The following is a 21799-nucleotide window of genomic DNA, read 5'->3' on the forward strand; positions in this document are numbered from 1 at the left end:
GTCTAAAATGATGACATTTGTTAAGTGCTTACTATGTGCAAAGCACTGTTCTAAGCGCTGAGGGGGATACAAGGTGATCAGGTTGTCCCGCGTTGGGCTCACAGTCATCATCCCCATTTTACAGATGAGGGAACTGAGGCCCCCGAGAAGTTAAGTGACTTGCCCAAGGTCACACAGCAGACATGTGGTGGAGCCGGGATTCGAACCCATGACCTGTGACTCCAAAGCCCTGGCTCTTTCCACTGAGCCACGCATGTCACTTCACTTCTCTGGGCCTCTGGTACCTCAAATGGGGAATGAGACTGGAGCCCCAATTTATTTTACTTGTACATATCTATTCTATTTATTTTATTTTGTTAGTATGTTTGGTTTAGTTCTCTGTCTCCCCCTTCTAGACTGTGAGCCCACTGTTGGGTAGGGACTGTCTCTATATGTTGCCAATTTGTACTTCCCAAGCGCTTAGTACAGTGCGCTCGATAAATATGATTGATGATGATGATCGACTGTTGTCCAACCTATTTCGTATTTACCCCAGCGCATAGTACAGTGCCTGGCACCTACTTGGGTTTCTTTTTTCTTTTTGTAGTCTGTCTCACCTGTATACTTGTTCCTTTTCTTTTGTCTGTCTCACCTGTCTACTTATTTTGTTTTTTTGTCCGTCTTCCCTTTCTCGACTGTGAGCCCGTTGTTGGGTAGGGACCGTCTCTATATGTTGCCGATTTGTACTTCCCAAGCGCTTAGTACAGTGCCCTGCACGCAGTAAGCGCTCAATAAACACGATTGAATGAACGCATGAATGAAGGACACATAGCGAGCGCTTCACAAATACCATATTTCAAAAAATAAAGAGAGAAGGCTATCACGCAGGTAATCTGAATGCAAAAGGCAGCGCCTAGAACAGTGCTTTGCACATAGTAAGCGCTTAATAAATGCCATCAAAAAAAAAAAAGGCAGGTAACCAAAGCCACCTCCTGTTAGCCAGTGTTATGTTGTTCTCTCCCTAGCCCTTTGTACAGTTGGAGAAGCAACGTGGCTTAGCGGAAAGAACAGGGGCTTGGAAGTCAGAGGTTGTGAGTTCTAATCCCGCCTCCGCCGCTTGTCAGCTGTGTGACTTGGGGCAAGTCACTTCACTTCTCTGTGCCTCAGTTACCCCATCTGTAAAATGGGGATTAAGACTGTGAGCCCCACGTGGAACAACCTGATTGCCTTGTATCTACCCCAGCGCTTAGAACGGTGCCTGGCACATAGTAAGCGCTTAACAAATACCATTATTATTATTATTATTATTATAGTGGTCTGCACACAGTAATTGCTCAATAAATACGATTGATTGACCAGTGTGTCTCCTTAGCCATATTGTAGCCGAAAGATATAGCAACTGGAAGGTTCACATACCCCATTCCCCACCCCAAAAAAAGAAAAAAAAATCCCTTTTTGACGTCTATCTGTAACCATCCTTCCTGATGGAGAAGGACACTGTTGAAGGTGAGAGTCACCCATGTGTTGATGAGAAACAATCTTTCCCACCCGGTATCCAGCCGCTTGCCTCATTCTGTCCCCAAATAGAGCAGCTCAGAGAGAGAGAGAGAGAGCAAGGCCTCTATCAAAAGCAGATTGAGGTTGCCTACGTTAAGTTTATTTAATTAAGGGGTAGGGAGAGGGGAGAGGTGTATCCTATCTCCAGCAGGACTTGCCCTGAGTATTTTTTATAATAATAACTTGCCTGCTGGGTGACCTGGGCAAGTCACTTAACCTCTCCGCGCCACAGTTTCCTCCGATTTTGTAAAATGGGGATTAAAATGCCCGTTCTTCCTCCCTCAAAGGCTGTGAGTCTTGTGTGGGAAAGGGACTGTGAGTGAGTTAATCGTGTGTACTTACCCCAGAGCTTAGCACAGTGCTTGGCACGTAGTAAGAGCTTAATAGATAGCACCATGAATGGTAATGGGTTGCGCTGTGTACGGTAGGATTCACCTACTTCCCCCGTGACCAACGGCATACACTGCAAGGCAGCAGGCAGGGGTGGGTATTGGGTATATTTATTATTTTAATTTAATGGTATTTGTTAAGCACTTACTATGTGCCGGGCACTGTGCTAAGCTCTGGGTAAGTACAAGGTAATCAGGTTGGATGCAGTCCATGGCCCATATGGGGCTCACAATCTTAATCCCTATAATAATAATAATAATAATCATGGCATTTATTAAGTGCTTACTATGTGCAAAGCACTGTTCTAAGCACTGGGGAGGTTACAAGGTGATCAGGTTGCCCCTCAGGGGGCTCACAGTCTTCATCCCCATTTTACAGATGAGGGAACTGAGGCACAGAGAAGTGAAGTGACTGGTCCAAAGTCACACAGCTGACAGTTGGCGGAGCCGGGATTTGAACCCATGAACTCTGACTCCAAAGCCCGGGCTCTTTCCACTGAGCCACGCTGCTTCTCCCTATTTTACAGATGAGGTCGCTGAGGTACGGAGAAGTCAATTGACCTGCCCAAGGTCACACAGCAGACAAATGGCAGAAGCAGACAAACAGAGAAGCAGCTTGGCTCCGTGGAAAGAGCCCGGGTTTGGGAATCAGAGGTCGTGGGTTCTAATCCCGGCTCCGCCGCTTGTCAGCTGTGTGCCTTTGGGAAAGTCACTTCACTTCTCTATGCCTCACCTCCCTCATCTGTAAAATGGGGATGAAGACTGTGAGCCCTACATGGGACGACCCAATCACCTTGTATCTACCTCAGTACTTAGAACAATGCTTGGCACATAGTAAGTGCTTAACAAATACCATTATTATTATTATTATTAAATGGAGGAGCCGGGATTAGAACCCAGGGCCTTCTGACTCCCAGAAGGTTGACAATTTGTACTTCCCAAGCGCTTAGTACAGTGCTCTGCACATAGTAAGCGCTCAATAAATACGATTGATGATGATGACCCAGTCTCCTCTACAGTACACACAGTTCTATCCGTGTTATAATACGGGTTGGTCATGGCCAGCGGAAAAGCGTAGCGATAACACACCAAAGAAAGCAGAAATAAAAACAAAGAAAAATATGTTTTCACACATGCTCCCCACCCTTTCTAGACTGTGAGCCCGTTGTTGGGTAGGGACCGTCTCTATATGTTGCCAATGTGTACTTCCCAAGCGCTTAGTACAGTGCTCTGCACACAGTAAGCGCTCAATAAATACGATTGAATGATAATGACATTTAGATGTAAGCTCATCTTCTAGTCTAAGCTCACTGCGGGCAGGGAATGTTTCTACCGACTCTATTGTGCTCTTCACACAGTTAGTGCTCAGTAAATACCACTGATTAATCTGACTTCTTTTAAGAAAAGTATCCCCGGGATATTGGGCTCCATCAGGAAAGCAGTCTGGCATAGTGCCACGAGCCTGAAAGTCAGAAGGACCTAGGTTCCAATCCCCGCTGCACCATTTAATAATAAGAATGATAATAATGATAATAATAATAATGATAATTACATCCAAATGTCATTTATTCATTCATTAAGTGCTTACTATGTGCCAAGCACTGTTCTAAGTGATTTGTCTGCTGTGTGACCTTGGGCAAATCGCTTCACTTCTCTGGGCTTCGGTGACCTCATCTGTAAAAGGGGGATTGAGATCGCGAACCCCACGTGGGATTCATTCATTCAGTCGTATTTATTGAGCGCTGACTGTGTGCAGAGCACCGTACTAAGCGCTTGGGAAGTCTGAGTTGGCAACAGATAGAGACGGTCCCTACCCGCAGCGGGCTCACGGTCTAGAAGGGGGAGACAGACAACAAAGCATGTTAACAAAATAGAATAGTAAATATGTACAAGTAAAATAAATAGAGTAATAAATCTGTACAAACATATATACAGGTGCTGTGGAGAGGGGAAGGAGGTAGGGCGGGGGGGATGGGGAGGAGGGAGAGAAAAAGGAGGGGGCTCAGTCTGGGAAGGCCTCCATGGGGACCGTGTCCATCCTGATTTGCTCATATCCACCCCAGCGCTTAGTACAGTGCCTGGCACATAGTAAGCGCTTAACAAATACCATAATTATCATCATTATTATTATTTTCCCTTTCCCCGGCCAGTGTTTCCCCTCCATCCCCACCCTCCCCAGGTATAAACCCGATAATTCCAGAATCTCCCTTCCACATCCGCCCCAACCCAAAAACAGTCACACACTAGCCTATGTCTCCTGCCTCAAACAAAAACTCCTCACAATCAATTTCGAGTAATAGTTGTAGTAACCGCGTTTATTACTATTTAGAGAAATAGTACCATCCTCCACTTAGTATTTAGCGAAGCAGCGTGGGCTAATGGAAAGAGCACGGGCCTGGGAAACGGAGGACCTGAGTTCTAATCTCAGCTCTGCCACTTGCGTGCCATGTAACTTTGGGCAAGACCCTTGACTTCTCTGTGCCTCAGTTCCCTCATTTGCAAAGCGGGGATTCAATACCTGTTCGCCTTCCTACTTAGCCCCGGGAGCCCACGTGAGACTTGATTATCTTAAATCTATCCTCACCCTTAGGACTGGGCTTGGCACAATGTGCTTAACAAATACAATTATTAGGCTCCAGTTGTGTGTACACGCAAAGCACTGTACTACACACTGGGAGTGAATGCACTCTCTACCAACTCACCCCATCTTACCTGTCTTCTTTCCTTATCCACTATTCCCCTAATGGCTTCACTCTTTCCAAATCAGCTTTCTATTTGTTCCTTATTATTATTAGGGTATTTGTTAAGCGCTTAGCGTGTGCCGACCATTGTTCTACCAAGCCACACTGCTTCTCTTTACTTTCCACCTCCATCCTTTAACTCACAATGTTTCCCAACTCGAAACTCCCCCCTCGCTCACGTCAGACAGACCGCGGCTCTCCTCAGATTCAGAGGCCTCCTCTAACACATCTTCCCCAATTAATCTCCCAGCACCCTATGCCGTCTAAACCCATCGGCCGACCCTTAACGCTTACCGTATCATCCGGTTATCCCCAGTGGTTTCCTCAGAGTTTATGCTTTTCCACGGGATTGCAAATGAATTTACGACTTGATCAGTTCTATTGCCGGCTAAGACTTGGAGCAGCACCTTCCGCCAAATTCCACTCAAGCAATACTATTTCAAAGGCCTTGTCAAGATTGCCCTTGTTCTCCAAGGAATTTCCCACTTTGGCCTTGGAAAAATTCACATCTAAAATCCTCTACCTCCTCCTTTTGGAACGCCGTTGTCATTACCTGTGACCTCTGGCAAAACCTTTTTCCTTACAGAACCTATTTGCTTCCGTTATGTAATTCAATCGCATTTATTGAGCGCTTACTGTACGCAGAGCACTGTACTAAGCACTTGGGAAGTACAAATTGGCAACATATAGAGACGGTCCCTACCCAACAGCGGGCTCACGGTCTAGAAATGAAGCACAGAATTCATTTAGCAAAATATTTTCACAGCCAACCTCTCAATCAGTGATATGCATTCAGCGCTTCATTCATTCATTCATTCAATCATATTTATTGAGCGCTGACTGTGTGCAGAGCACTGGACTAAGCGCTTGGGAAATACAAGTTGGCAACATATAGAGAAGCAGCATGGCTTAGTGGAAAGAGCATGGGGTTTGGAGTCAGAGGTCAAGGGTTCGAATCCCAGCTCTGCCAATTGTCAGCTGTGTGACTTCGGGCAAGTCACTCAACTTCTCTGTGCCTCAGTTACCTCATCTGTAAAATGGGGAATAAGACTGTGAGCCCCATGTGGGACAACCTGATAACCTTGTATCTACCCCAGCGCTGAGAACACATAGTAAGAGCTTAACAAATACCATCATTATTATTATTATATTGAGACGGTCCCTACCCAACATTCATTCATTCATTCAATCGTATTTATTGAGCGCTTACTGTGTGCAGAGCACTGTACTAGGCGCTTGGGAAGTACAGGTTGGCAACATATAGAGACGGTCCCTACCCAACAGCGGGCTCACAGTCTAGAAGGGGGAGACAGACAACCGAAACATATTAACAACATAAAAATAAATAGAATAGTAAATATGTACAAGTAAAATAGAGTAATAAATATGTACGTTCATTCCATCGGTCTGATATTCCCTAGTCTTTTTCGGGTCATCGGTTTAGCGACACGTCTTGCGGGGAGCCCGGTCCCCCACCCAGATCCCACCTTCTGACGCCGCAAAACCGATCCAGGACCCAGGGTCCGAACGTGACTTTTCCGTGACTGATCTCACAATTCTCCTTCTGCCTGCGCTAACAGCTGGGCTGCTTCGCACCAAGTTTTCCCCCACATACACTACCCTGTAGCAAATCGCCCCGCTGAACACGCTCTGCTTCTCGCTCGATAAATGGGCTGCCATCTGGTACAGAGTCTGAAGCGTGTCGGGTGCCCATCAGCCTGTCTAGACAGGCGAGGCGGGTCTGCCCTAAGGGGACCGGATTGCCATCACCTCTGGGAGGTGGTGGGGAGACTTCCCTCTCCCCCGCGTACGAGAAGCCGCAAGGCGTAGTGGGCAGAGACCAAACCTGAAGGATCTGGGTTCTAATCCCGGCTCCACCACTTTCCTGCTGAGTAACTTAAGTCATTTCGCTTCTGCGTGCCTCAGTTCCCTCATCTGTAAATTGAAGCTTCAAACGGTGACCCTCGCGTGGGACAGGGACTGGGTCTGACTTGATTAGCTTGTATCTATCCCAGACTCGGCCAGAGAAAGGGCTTCAGTGTCTTCCCAGATGGTGAGACAATCACATCGGGTGTCATATCGGGGGGGGCTCCACAAAATCAATTAGCCCCAGAATCCGCGGAATGTCAATCCAGCCTCGATAACCACATCCTTGTTGACGGAAATCAGGCCGGAGGCCACCATCCAGCCTTGGCCAACTCTTCTTTCACTCTTGGATAATCCCAGCTCCGCCACTTGTCTTTTTTTTTTTTTGATGGCATTTATTAAGCGCTTATTATGTGCAAAGCACTGTTCTAAGTGCTAGGGTGGTTACAAGGTGATGAGCAGGTTGTCCCATGGGGGGGCTCACAGTCTTAATCCTCATTTTACAGATGAGGTCACTGAGGCCCAGATAAGTTAAAGTGACTTACCCAAAGTCGCACAGCTGACAATTGGCGGAGTCGGGATTTGAACCCATGACCTCTGACTCCAAAGCCCGTACTCTTTCCACTGAGCCACGCTGCTGGTCTTCTGTGTGACCCTGGGCAAGCCACTTCACTTCTCTGGGTCTCAGTTCCCTCCTCTGTCAAATGGTGATTGAAACCGTGAGCCCCACGTGGGACAAGGACTGTGTCCAATCTGACTAGCTTGGATTGAACCCAGCATTTAGTAAGATGCCTGGCATACAACAAGCACTGAACAAATCCCATAGAAAAAGGATGGGGAATGAGGAGTACGGTTAGTAAGTCAGTTGTATTTATTGAGCGCTTACTGTGTGCACAGCACTGTACTAAGCTCTTGGGAGAGTCCAACAGAGGAATAAACAGACATTCCCTGCCCACAGGGAGCTGAATTTAGGACTCCACGACATGCCAAAGTATCCTAACAACAAGCCCCGTCTCGCTGTGGGATGTAAATTGAACAGGGACAAGGGGATTTCAGCTCAGGTGTGGAAGTCCAAGCATTTCCAATGAACAGGAGCAGCTAGAGGTCAGGATGGGACTCCGGGATTAATCCAACGCTTAACAACAGGCTTACATATCTATTCTATTTATTTTATTTTGTTAGTATGTTTGGTTTTGTTCTCTATCTCCCCCTTTTAGACTGCGAGCCCACTGTCGGGTAGGGACTGTCTCTATTTGTTGCCAATTTGTACTTCCCAAGCGCTTAGTACAGTGCTCTGCACATAGTAAGCGCTCAATAAATACGATTGATGATGATGATGATGATGGTGTTTCTTGTTTGAGGGGAGAGAATGAACAGAATGGGCAATCTCACATAAGTGGTAAATAAAAAATGACCTCAGGCACCAACTGCCCAACGAAAATCCAAACTCTTTACGGAGTGAAGAGAGGGGAATTCCTCAGGTTTAAAATAAAAAAACAAAACAAAAACCCATTTCTGACCCACCTGACAATGTCTGCTCGTTATGGGCAGGGAGCACGGTCTGCTAATTCTGTTGTATTGTACTCTCCCAAGCACTTCCTACAGTGCTCTGTACAGAGAAAGTGCTTAGTAAATACCATTGATTGCTTGATTGACTGAATCTTTCTATATCCCACTCCAAAATATTTGTAAACGATATTGCTGACAGTAGAGATCAATCAATCGTATTTATTGAGCGCTTACTGTGTGCAGAGCACTGTACTAAGCACTTGGGAAGTACAAGTCGGCAACATATAGAGACAATCCCTACCCAACAGTGGGCTCACAGTCTAGAAGGGGGAGACAGAGAACAAAACCAAACATACTAACAAAATAAAATAAATAGAATAGATAGGTACAAGTAAAATAAATAGAGTAATATGTACAAACATATATACATACATACAGGTATGATATGAACAATTCTTTTTGCAAATGCACAAAATTGACTTTCATCAGTAGAAGAACGGAGCCATACATTAAATTAGCTTCCTTAGGGCAGTGGAGAAATTAACTTAAGGAGATACTTAGGGAGAAATTAGCAACATTTTTAAATTAAATTTGGGGCTTGAGGGCACACAAACCCTAATTTTTTTACAAATGAATTGAGAGGTAGAAATTCACTGTCGAATTTATTGAGTGCTTACTGTGTGCAGAGAAAGCAAAGTAAATGGATCCGGCTCATTCAAACATTTGTGCAGTGTTCCCCACCCAGTGCTCAATAAATCCATTATATTTTATTCATTCAATCGTATTTATTGAGCGCTTACTGTGTGCAGAGCACTATGGGAAGCAGCATGGCTCATTGGAAAGAGCCTGGGCTTTGGAGTCAGAGGTCATGGGTTCAAATCCCGGCTCCGCCAATTGTCAGCTGTGTGACTTTGGGCAAGTCACTTCACTTCTCTGTGCCTCAGTTACCTCATCTGTAAAATGGGGATTAAGACTGTGAGCCCCCAGTGGGACACCTGATCACCTTGTTACCTCCCCAGCACTTAGAACAGTGCTTTGCCCATAGTAAGTGCTTAATAAATGCCATTATTGTTATTATTATTATTACTAAGCGCTTGGGAAGTACAAGTCGGCAACATATAGAGACGGTCCCTACCCAACAGCGGGCTCACAGTCTAGAAGTGAGCGCTCAATACAGTGCTCTGCATACACTAAGCACTCAAGAAGTATGATCGATTGACCGATCCAGTTTATTAAGTTAAATAAACTAGAAAATTCCATATTCCAGAATACCCTTTTAATGGTTTTTTCCAGACTAGTGAAATGTTCACGGCCACAAGACTTGCTACCCAGGGAAGGTTTACATAACCGTGATATCCTTCTGCAAACCGTCTATAAAAGCGCCGTTGTCGTTAAGCTTTCACAGTTGTCACAAGTCCCGGCAGCCGCTTCCTCCAGGCAGATTGATTTCTGCCAGGAAGAACCGAGGATAATTTGCACTTGAGGACATTGTTTACCTGGTCTGCCAGTCAGACAGTAAAAGAGGCTCTCCGTCGCGTGTGTCTGTCTAGTTGTACATCGTGGCGCAGTGGTAAGAGTAGAACGGTAGAGAAGCAGCGTGGCTCAGTGGCAAGAGCCTGGGCTTGGGTTCTAATCCTGTCTCCACTACGTCAGCTGTGTGACTTTGGAAAAATCACTTGACTTCTCTGTGCCTCAGCTGCCTCATCTGTAAAATGGGGATTAAGACTGTGAGCCACCCGTGGGACAACCTGATTACCTTGTATCTCCCCCAGTGCTTAGAACAGTGCTTGGCACATAGTAAGCACTGAAATACCATTATTATTAGTATTATTATTATAGACTTTTAGACTGTGAGCCCACTTTTGGGTAGGGACTGTCTCTATATGTTGCCAACTTGTACTTCCCAAGCGCTTAGTACAGTGCTCTGCACACAGTAAGCGCTCAATACGATTGATTGATTGATTGATTATTATTATTATAACACTAGTCCCGGCTCCATCACTTCCCTGCTGTGTTACCTTGGGAGAGCCATTTCACTTCTGTGAAGTCATGTCCTTCTTTATGTTGCCAACTTGTACTCACTTCTATGACATGAAGCCATGTTCTTCTTTATGTTGCCAACTTGTACTTCCCAAGCGCTTAGTAGTGCTCTGCACACAGTAAGCGCTCAATAAATACGACTGAATGAATGAACTTCTCTGTGCCTTTGTTTCCTCATCTGTAAAATGGGGGTTACACCATTTCTCCCTCTTAGACTGACAGCTCTGTATTCATTCAATCGTATTTATTGAGCGCTTACTATGTGCAAAGCACTGTACTAAGCACTTGGGAGAAGACAGTAAAACAATAAGCAGACACATTCCCTGCCCATAACAAGCTTACGGTCTAGGGACAAGTTTACATTCTAGAGACTGTATGGGACAGGGCCTGGGACAGGCATATAGTAAACATTTAATAAGTATTTCAATCAATCAGTGGTATTTATTGAGTTCTTACTGTGTGGAGGGCACTGTACTAAGCCTTTGGGAGAGTATAACAGAGTCGGCAGACACGTTCCCTGCCCACGATGATAATTATTGTATGTACTCCTCATCATCATCAATCATATTTATTGAGCGCTTACTATGTGCAGAGCACTGTACTAAGCGCTTGGGAAGTACAAATTGGCAACATATAGAGACAGTCCCTACCCAACAGTGGGCTCACAGTCTAAAAGGGGGAGACAGAGAACAAAACCAAACTTACTAACAAAATAAAATAAATACTCCTCGGTGGTATGGAGAATTGGAGGAGTCTGCCTGATGCTGTAGCCAGCCCCACAGAGCAAAACAAAGGGCACAGTTCTTGTTTTGTTAACCTATTCCTCATAAGCGCTCAGTACAGTGCTCTGCACACCGTAAGAGCTCAATAAATACGATTGAATGAATGAATGAATTGCCGCCTTCAAGGGTGGAAGCAGGAATCTGGAAGCCAGTCTCAGAATATGCCGCTGAAAGCCCGCTGCGTTGAAAGGGCGTCCCAGCCGTGGTCAAAAAATCATTGTACAATTTAAGTTTTCCTTCCGGCTGGTAACTGTGTTTGGAAGCACACTCCCAAGACGACCCAGAGATTCATTAATTCAAACAGCGATGATATGAGCAGCTCAAAAATGATCTATTGGCTAGACAAATACGATTTTACTTTATCCCTCCTTACACAAACAAACTCAGTTTCCCCGTCATTGAAGAATGAGTAATTTCAGATTACAGCGCGAGGACTATCTTTTCCCCATGGCGTTCCGTGGATCGGAAGCTGCTCCACTTGGAAATTGGGACGAGTAGGATGTTTGTAATCAGTTTCTCTTTTAATTCAGCCAAGGCTAACAGGTTACTGGAAAAATGTTGTGTCTGGACGCCGGGTACCTAGAAAACCTAGTAGTCCTGATTTAACTTTGAGATCTTTGAAAAGGCTCAGTCACAGGTAGCACTTAGAGAAGCAGCGTGGCTCCGTGGAAGGAGCCAGGGCTTTGGAGTCAGAGGTCATGGGTTCAAATCCTGGCTCCGTCAATTGTCAGCTGGGTGACTCTGGGCAAGTCACTTCACTTCTCTGTGCCTCAGTTACCTCATCTGTAAAATGGGGACGAAGACTGTGAGCCCCCCGAGGGACAACCTGATCACCTTGTAACCTCCCCAGTGCTTAGAACAGTGCTTTGCACATAGTAAGCTCTTAATAAATGCCATCATTATTATTATTAAGTGTCTCTCGGTCTGAGCCAGGAGGAACCTAAAATCTTGCCTTTCCTTTCATGCTTCCCGGCGTCCTTGTCTTATATTTTTATTCATCTTTGGGAGTGTCTGTACCCAACCCCTTCCCCTCCTTATTTTTGGATAGTGAGCCCTCAGGGTCCATGGGCCGAATCTATACCTTGTCCGTCTATTTCTTTCCCAGTGCTTGGTACAGTGCTTTGCGCAGAGTAAGCACTCCTAAATACGACGACTTCTTCTACTCAGTGGAAAGAGCACGGGCTTTGGAGTCAGAGGTCATAGGTTCGAATCCCGGCTCCGCCACATGTCTGCTGTGTGACCTTGGGCAAGTCACTTAACTTCTCTGAGCCTCAGTTACCTCATCTGTAAAATGGGGATTGACTGTGAGCCCCACGTGGGACAACCTGATCACACTGTATCCCCCCCAGTGCTTAGAACAGTGCTTTGCACATAGTAAGCGCTTAACAAATGCCATCATTATTATTATTATTATTGTTACTATTATTATTATTACTATCCTTCCCCCTCCTCTTCCTCCTCACTGTGAGCACGCTGTTCCAAGAAGCAAACCATGCCAATTTAGCGGCACTGCTTCTCTTCTGAGGACCAATTTGTACTTCCCAAGCGCTTAGTACAGTGCTCTGCACACAGTAAGCGCTCAATAAATACGATTGATGATGATGACCCCAGGTCTCTGGTCCTGGGTTCAAATCCCGGCCCCGCCAACTGTCAGCTGTGTGACTTTGGGCGAGTCACTTCACTTCTCTGTGCCTCAGTTACCTCATCTGTAAAAGGGATTAAAACCGTGAGCCCCCTGTGCGACAACCTGATCACCTTGTTACCTCCCCAGCGCTTAGAACAGTGCTTTGCACATAGTAAGTGCTTAACAAATACCATCTGGGGGAATAAGGTGAACCCCGATCCCCTGGGGTGCCGTGAAACAGGGGAAGAATGAGGTAAAAAGTTGCCGAACAGGGGCTGCTACCCAAACTGGCCTCAGGCCTTCCAGATCACTGAGTTTTCACTGTAATTGAGACTTAATTGGGTTTGTCTTTCATTCTGGAGAAAAGTCCTGGGCTCAGCCTAGGGGCACGATTCCAGAGAAGTTGGTCAGGAGCAGAAGCTGCTTGGATACCTGGGGATGTCAGCCAAGGCTCGATGCCTTCAATCTGAATCTCTATATGTTGCAAACTTGTACTTCCCAAGCGCTCAGTACAGTGCTCTGCACACAGTAAGCGCTCAATAAATACGATTGATTGATTGATTGAATCCAGTCAGAAACGGACAGAGCGGGAATTTACATCCCCGCAGAGACTGAGGACAAGAACAAGCTGCCATCCAGCCAACTAAGAGCAGTCTTCTCGGCAAACTGGGCAAGCGGCCCGCGAGTCAGAAGAACCTGGATTCTAATCCCATTTCTGTCACTTCTTTTATGTAATGGCATTTATTAAGCGCTAAGTGCTGGGGAGGTTACAAGGTGATCAGGTTGTCCCGCAGGGGCCTCACAGTCTTCATCCCCATTTTACAGATGAGGTAACTGAGGCACGGAGAAGTTAAGTGACTTGCCCAAAGTCACCCAGCTGACAAGTGGCGGAGCCGGGATTTGAACCCATGACCTCTGACTCCAAAGCCTGGGCTCTTTCCACTGAGCCACGCTGCTTCTCTTCACTTGTCTGCTGGGAGACCTCGGCCAAGTCACTTCACGTCTCTGTGCCTCAGTCATCTCATGTGTAAAACGGGGATTCAATCCTCCTCCCTCCGACTCAGTCTGTGAGCCGGTGGGACATAGATCGTGTTCAACCTGATTAACTTGTATCTACCCTCGCATTCAGTAGAATGACTGGCCCATCGTAAGGGTTTAACAAATATCATTTTAAAAAAATACCTCAAGATCATGTTGCCGACTTGTACTTCCCAAGTGCTTTGTACAGTGCTCCGCACACAGTAAGCGCTCAGTAAACACGATTGAATGAATGAATGAATCAGGCCCAAACTCCCACGCTCCCTCAAGAAGAGGACATCAAAATCAGGCTGGCTTCCACCCTGTCCAATCCACCACACTTCTGTGACATATGTTGCTAGCAGCCAGCATATAATCCCTCTCTCCCAGACCGCAGGCCATGAGGGAAGGGAGATGGCCGGTCGGGAGAAGTCACAGGGCAGTTCTAGGGAAGGCAGAGAGACACTCCCGGGCCTGAGAAGCCCAAGGAGGCGATTAGGGCTGTGTATTTTGGTACGCCCACTCTGAGGAGTGAATTTAAAGAGATGGATCAGCGCTGCTCGTCTTTGTCAAGGCTCTCTGAAAAACACGTCTGGCAGAACACAGGCTGTAAACTCATCTCTCGACTGCAAACTTGTTATATCGTACTCTCCCAAGCGCTTAGTATAGTGCTCTGCACACTATAAGTGCTCAATAAGTACCGAATGACTCAGTGAGAGTCATCAGGCTTGGGGGAAATCACACCACAAACTGGTCATTCTTTACCAGCTTGTCATCGCCAACCCCAGATTGATTGCCAGTTCTCCTTAAATTCACAGATAGTCGGTACAAATGAACCGCAATCCCCAAACGGAGTCCCCTCTTTCCTCTCCCCCTCCTCCCCATCACCTTACCTCCTTCCCCTCCCCACAGCACCTGTATATATGTATATATGTTGGTACATATTAATTACTCTATTTTACTTGTACATATTTATTCTATTTATTTTATTTTGTTAATGTGTTTTGTTTTGTTGTCTGTCTCCCCCTTCTAGACTGTGAGCCCGCTGTTGGGTAGGGACCGTCTCTAGATGTTGCCAACTTGGACTTCCCAAGCGCTTAGTACAGTGCTCTGCACACGGTAAGCGCTCAATAAATATGATTGAGTGAATGAATGAGTACATCGGTCAAGCCCGGGTGAAACCTTCAATGTCCGTAAATCTGGAGTGGTGGTCGGAGGAACTTCTGGGCACCTGGGGTAGCCAGTGTTGTTGAGGCGGCATCGGAAAAACCCGAAGGGAGGGAGAGGTAGCAACTCACCCACTTCAGAGGCTACATCCTGGTCAGATGAGCCATCCCCTGCCTCCTCTTCCTCCTCGGTGCCCCAGATCCAAGCTGACAACTTTCGCCAGTCATTGGGTCCCCCATCCCTACCCCGTTCAGGTTGGGTGTCCCTTCCGGAGAACATGGAGCAGACCAAGAGACGGCGCAGCTGAAGTCTTCCACGCCCTTCCTGGGGCCGAGGACGATTTGGATTCACTCGGGAGGTTGCGACGTGCCTTCTCCTGAGCTGACACTGAATTTCAGCATCTACGCTTTTGTGCGATAGGCTCCTCCACGGAATCAGTGTAAATGCCTTCTTTCAGAAGAAAATGGAGCTGATGATTGTAGATTGAAGAGCGCAAGTAAAAGAAATTTGGAAAGTGAAAGGAAATCAGTGAGGCTTCAGGCGAAAAAAAACCGGGGAATAGCAGGGCAAAGATTGAATAATGAAAACAGTAATGCTCAGCATTGAGAGTTGCTCATTCTGAAAATGCCGAGGGCTTGAAAACAAGATAGGTTACAGTCAGACAATTCTTTTATAACAAGACTCCCATTTTACTTCAGGACATAAATATATACATACACAGAAGGGGGCATAGCGAGGATGAGAGAAAAGACTGAGAGAAACAGAACCAGACACAGAGACCCCACTCGATACCAATGAAGATGAGATTTTATCAGCTGGTGGATATGCGATGCACATTCCCCTCCACGTTGTGCAGTCAATAGTTGCTCCTGGTGTCTGCTTCCTTTTGTGTTTCTTCCTTGGTGGGCTACCTTTCCGAAGTCTTTGTTCTAAGACAGTAACCCAGGCCCATCTGAACCTCAATAGGCCTAGATATATTGCATTATTTGAGATTTTGCTTTATAGGGTTTAACCGTTTCTTCTGTCTGCATTTAAAGGCCTCCCGTTTCAGCTAATCACAGAGCAGCAGTCTGTAGTTCTCATCCATCAATCAAATTCAACAATTGTATTTATTTATGATGCCACCCATCCAGCGCTTAGTACTATGCCTGGCACATAGTAAGCGCTTAACAAATACCACAGTTATTATTATTATTATTCACAAATCCCACTGAGAGATGGAATGAGCATTGTGTCAATTCCGGGGACTGACCAAGGCCTTGTTCCTTGGGATCCTGTTCTTCCATATCGTGTTTCATATCTGGCTGAAATGAGTGTTCCTTGCCAGACACCACATCCCAAAAGAGGCGGTGATGGCTTATTTTTTCCAACGTAGAGATTCTTTACTTATCCCTCCAGCTTTACTGATGTAAAACTTGGGATCCTGTTCTTTCATATCGTGTTATGTGAGGCATAAAGGCGGGCCAGATGAACTCCTCCCATGATCCCTGGTGCTAACCAATTTTGGGCCCCAATACCACATATACACACCCAACACATGACATCACTCTGATGACATTTACAACTAACTCCCAGGCTAATCCCGGTCCAATCAATCATAACGCTTACTATGTGCAAAGCACTGTGCTAAACACTCTGGGGAGTACAATGTAACAGAGTTGTTAGGCACGTTCCCTGCCTAAAACAAGTTTATGGTCTAGTGTCTACAATCCACCCCCCCCACAAAGTCACTCCCCTGCCCAGAGGTGCTTAGGCATGCTTGAAGACACAGTAGAGAAGCAGCATGGCCTAGTAGATGGAGCACAGGTTCAGGAGTCAGAAGGACCTGGGTTCTAATCCCAGTTCCACCACTTGTCTGCTGGGTGACCTTGGGCCAATCACTTCATTTCTCTGGGCCTCAGTTCCCTCATCTGTAAAATGGGGGTAAAGACCGTGAGCCCCATGTGGGACAGGGACTGCATCCAACCTGATTACCTTGTATCTACTCCAGTGCTTAGAACAGTGCCTGGCTTAACGGATATCATTTTTTTAAAAAAAGTATCCAGCCAACAAGGAGTCTCCTGATGATTTGAAGGATCCTGGCTGGGACACAGAACAATGCATAGCGCAGATGAAGGATAAAGTACATATGCGAGATATATATATTTATATATATATAAATAGATATATATAGATAGAGAGAGAGTGACACATAGACATTGAGGGAGTGAAAGAAAAAGAATCAGAGATACTAAGAAAGAGCAAGAGAAAGAAAAAGAGATAGATATAGAGAGAAAAAACAAACACAATCTGTGGATGGGCTTCATTATCTTTGAAGCCTCCATCTCTTTGAAACCCAGGTCCTTCCTGGATGGCAAATAAAGCCTCCTGAACCTTGCCTGCTACGTGCAATGCCTGCTTGCAGAACTGGATGGTTTTTTGCAGGGGTGAGGGGAAGGGGGCTCTGGGGTGGGGCTTTTCCCAGCTCTATTAATCCTAAGGAGGAGGAGGAGAAGGAGCTACAATTCTTTTTTCACCATCTTATCTGACTAGAGTTAAAGATGCTGGATTTGGGAGGACCCACAAACTAGTCTCATCATGTGTTTATGCACAAAATCGAATCTGGGTAGGTATTCCAAATCCATGATATAGTACTCTCCCAAGCGCTTAGTACAGTGCTCTGCACACAGTAGGTGCTCAATGAAATATATGGATTGATTATATTCAATTCCAGAGGAACGATTCCAAAGGAACAGTGAGAAAGCCGTGTGCATGGCAATCCTTGCAAGTTTATCTTAAATCTACCTGCGGGCCACCGGCTGAAACGCGTGTTTCTTGCCAGATACCACATCCCAAAAGAGGCAGGTGTTGGTTTATTTTTTCCAATGTAGAGATTCTTTACTTATCCCTCCAGCTTCACGGGTGTAAAACTGTAGCATTTGTTAAGCACTTACTATGCACCAGGCACTGTATTAAGCGGTGGGGTGGATACCGGCAAATCGGGTTGGACACAATCACTGTCCCGCATGGGGCTCACAATCCTAATCCCCATTTTACAGATGAGGCCCAGAGAAGTGAAGTGACTTACCCAAGGACACACAGCAGACAAGAGGCGGTGTCAGCATTAGAACCCAGGTCTTTCTGACTCCCCAGGCCCAGGCTGTAGCCGCTAGGCCATGCTGCTTCGCAAAATTGGAGGAAGATGCTCTGTTTGCCGCAGAGGTTGCCCCCGGGGACCCTCGATGACCGGCAGATCTGAGGGTAGTGAACCACGCTGCCGTGTCAGAGGCCGCTGGACGCCCGGCCCAGGACTGACCAGGGGAGCCCTAAGGATTTGGGGAGAATTGGGCAAGTAAAGAGGACCAGGAGGCAATCAGAGTGATCTCCAGTAGGCCTGGAGGCCCAGGGATGAACCAGGGCCGAGCTTGGTAGGTAGGAAAGAACCCGGAAGGCCGAGGGAACTGGAAACTAAACCCATCTTCCCAGGGATGACTAAGTAGCCCAGCACTGGAGAAGGGAGTGACTTTATGATTCGCCCAGTACTAGCTAGGAGGATACCATCTCAAAACCTCTGAACATTAGGTCTGATTGACTTCCACACCTCAACAGCATTTTTCATTCGCCGGAGCCCTCACGTCCATTAACCCTCTTTACCGCCTGCCAGGTTTCGCTCTGAGGGGGAGCATTTGTCAGAAACAATCTTCCTTCCCGTGTGTGGGAGGTTCTAACTCCCGGCTCTGGCTTCCCAGCCATGTCTGCGGTCCCCGGGCCTTTTCGGCCCCACGGCCTGCCGCTCCTCACCCCCCAGGGCGGGTAACCTGTGGTGACTCTTGGCCCCGGTCAGCTGTGATGTTGCTGTTCCTGCCCTCCGCACTGATGAGCTGGTACCGACCCAAGTCGTCCGGGGATCCTTGCCCATCCCTCTGTTCCTTAAATGATGCCAGGATGCCCCGGCTATCTCTTACTGGAGGCAGGTTCCTGAGGTCTCGTCCAGTAAGCTGGGGCTACCGAAGGGGAAACACAGAAAAAAGGATTTTCCAGTTGGCAACAAGAGCGAGAATTTGAGACCGTGACATAAGCATCATAAGCACTGTAACGTGGACACAGTGTTGTCCACAGAGCTCTCTGCATCGTGGCCTAGTGAGGACAGGCCTGAGAGTCATCATCATCAATCATATTTATTGAGCGCTTACTAGGTGCAGAGCACTGTACTAAGCGCTTGGGAAGTACAAATTGGCAAATTTGTACAAAGTACAGAGTCAAAAGGACCTGGGTTCTAATCCCAGATCCGCCACTTGTCTGCTGTACGATCTTGGGCAAGTTGTGCGGTTGTGCATCTTCTTGTGGGAACAGATTCCATAGGCTTCCTATCTGCTGGAGGAAAAGTATTTCCTTTTGCTGGTTTGCAACCTCCAAATCCCAAGCTTCAGTGGGAGCCCCCTTGTTCTGGAAGTACGTATTTGCTGACAAATTTCATGTTTACGCTGTCCCACCCCTTCAGTTATTTTGTGGCTTCACCACCCCAGTCACTTCATTCCATCAGTCATCTAGCACTTTTGTGTATGTTGACTTCTTTATTCCCCATATTTAACATTCGTTTTTGTTACCGGTTGCATCTAGGTTCTCTCTCTTATTCCCACTGCACGTGTAAGATCTCTGACTCTCTGTCTGAACCATTAGGTTGCCAATTTGTCAAGGGAACGAACCCGTCTTCCCATTTTGATCGTAGTTCCCAAACACTTTCATTCATTCATTCACTCATTCAATCGTATTTATTGAGCGCTTACTGTGTGCAGAGCACTGTACTAAGCGCTTGGCAAGTACAAGTTGGCAACATATAGAGACGGTCCCTACCCAACAACGGGCTTGCTACAGAACTCTGCAAGCAGGAGACATAGGTGTTCAATCAATCAAATTCATCGAGCACTTACTGGGTGTAGAGCACTGTGCTAAGCACTGCGGAGAGAACAGAATAACAGATGTGGTAGACACAAGCCCCGCCCACCAGGAGTTCACAGTCACGGTGATCACTGATTCTATTTTTAATTCATTTTAATTTTCTAATGGTATTCGTTAAGCGCTTATCATGTGCCAGGCACCGTACTAACTGCTAGGGTAGATACAAGGTAATCAGGCTGGACACACATGGGGTTCGCGGTCTTAATTCCCATTTTACAGACGAGATTACCAAGGCCCAGAGAAGTGAAGCGACTTGTCCCAAATCACACATCGGACAAGGGGCGGAGCTGGAATTAGAACCCACGTCCTTTTGATTCCCAGGTCTGTGCTCTATCCACTAGGCCACCCTGCTGCTCTCGATTAAATTATTCTATCCTATTCTTCCCTTTAGTCTAGACACCCCCACATGAGTTTAAAACCCCAGATAAGCATTACTTACATTGCAAGTTTCCAGGCGATCTGGTATTGCTGGCGCTACTCTCAAAGGAAGAGTGGAAGTTGTGAATAGTTTCCTGTAAGATTTGTCTCTCGCGTCCCTGTGAAAGGCAGAGAACATCAATCCATTAGTCAGTGGTATTTAGTGAGCACTTATTGTGTGCAGGACACTGGACTGAGCATTTGGGAGAGTAAAATACAAAACATTTGATGGATATGTTCCCTGCTCACAAGGAGCTTACAGTGTAGAGGCTGGAGACAGGCATTAAAATAAATTGCAGGTGTGCAACTAAGCGCTTTGGGGCTTGGATGGGGTTAACATCAAGTGCTTAAAGGGGACAGACCCAAGAGCATAGGTGATGTAGAAAGAAGAGGTAGTAGGGGAAATGAGAACATGTACATATTTATTACTCTATTTTATTAATGAAGTGCATTTATCTATAATTCTCTTTATTTTGATGGTACTGGCGCCTGTCTACTTGTTTTGTTTTGTTCTCTGTCTCCCCCTTCTAGACTGTGAGCCCGTTGTTGCGTAGGGATTGTCTCTATCTGTTGCCGACTTATACTTTCCAAGCGCTTAGTACAGTGCTCTGCACACAGTAAGCACTCAGTAAATATAACTGAATGAATGAAATGAGAGCTTAGTTGGGGAAGGTGATGTGGTTTCACACTGATCGATCGATCAACAGTATTTATTGAGTGCTTACTGTGTGCCGAGCACTATACTAAGCCCTTAGGAGAGTACAATATAATAGAGTTGGTAGATACCTTCCCTGCCCACAACGAAGAGTGAACGTTCGGTGAAATGTTTTAGCTATTAATTCACCTGGCATAATATTGTTAATGTTCAACCAGCAGATCCCTGGGTGTCTGGAAAAGCAGGCGATCTAATTGAAAGAGTACTGCACGCAGCAGAAACGCTCTGAGTCAGTCGTCTCCTGTCTATCTTCCTCCAGTCACTTCAGTTCTGGGCCCAGAAAGGAAGCCGGCAGGAGAAACTGGTCTGAAATAATATTCCAGTCCCACAGAGGGTTTACTGGGGTTTTGGGGTGCCCAGGTCGAGAGTCGTATACAGATATATTAAAAATCTCCAGTGGTTACCAATCAATCTGCGCATCAGGCAGAAACTCCTCACCCTGGGCTTCAAGGCTGTCCATCCCCTCGCCCCCTCCTACCTCACCTCCCTTCTCTCCTTCTCCAGCCCAGCCCGCACCCTCCGCTCCTCTGCCGCTAATCTCCTCACCGTACCTCGTTCTCGCCTGTCCCGCCATCGACCCCCGGCCAACGTCCTCCCCCGGGCCCGGAATGCCCCCAATCCCTCTGCCCATCCGCCAAGCTAGCTCTCTTCCTCCCTTCAAGGCCCTACTGAGAGCTCACCTCCTCCAGGAGGCCTTCCCACACTGAGCCCCTTCCTTCCTCTCCCCCTCGTCCCCCTCTCCAACCCCCCCATCTTACCTCCTTCCCTACCCCACAACACCTGTATATATGTATATATGTTTGTACATATTTATTACTCCATTTATTTATTTATTTATTTATTTTACTTGTACATATCTACTCTATTTTATTTTGTTAGTATGTTTGGTTTTGTTCTCTGTCTCCCCTTTTAGACTGTGAGCCCACTGTTGGGTAGGGACTGTCTCTATATATTGCCAATTTGTACTTCCCAAGCGCTTAGTACAGTGCTCTGCACATAGTAAGCGCTCAATAAATACGATTGATGATGATGATGATTTATTTTATTTTGTTAGTATG

The 21799-nt window shown here is 46.4% G+C and overlaps 1 protein-coding gene and 1 long non-coding RNA gene across 3 annotated transcripts in view; one reads left to right on the top strand and one right to left on the bottom strand.

Moving 5' to 3' along the window:
- Positions 1 to 21799, top strand: part of LOC119948922 — a 43312-nt gene that overhangs the window by 5556 nt on the left and 15957 nt on the right. The window lies entirely within an intron of this gene.
- Positions 17791 to 21799, bottom strand: part of ANKS6 (ankyrin repeat and sterile alpha motif domain containing 6) — a 43460-nt gene continuing 39451 nt past the window's right edge. Inside the window, exons 15-16 of one of the 2 annotated variants that reach the window (XM_038770477.1) lie at positions 20049 to 20145; positions 17791 to 18654 (exon numbers count right to left, since the gene is read on the bottom strand). In XM_038770477.1, the coding sequence (XP_038626405.1) occupies positions 18605 to 18654; positions 20049 to 20145 (147 nt within the window). In that variant the 3' untranslated portion in view covers positions 17791 to 18604. Of the gene's footprint in view, positions 18655 to 20048; positions 20146 to 20979; positions 21048 to 21799 lie in introns of those variants that run through there. The other variant, XM_038770478.1, reaches the window with a different exon arrangement.

The sequence above is a fragment of the Tachyglossus aculeatus genome, chromosome X3 (assembly GCF_015852505.1).
Source record: "Tachyglossus aculeatus isolate mTacAcu1 chromosome X3, mTacAcu1.pri, whole genome shotgun sequence".
Lineage (NCBI taxonomy): Eukaryota > Metazoa > Chordata > Mammalia > Monotremata > Tachyglossidae > Tachyglossus > Tachyglossus aculeatus.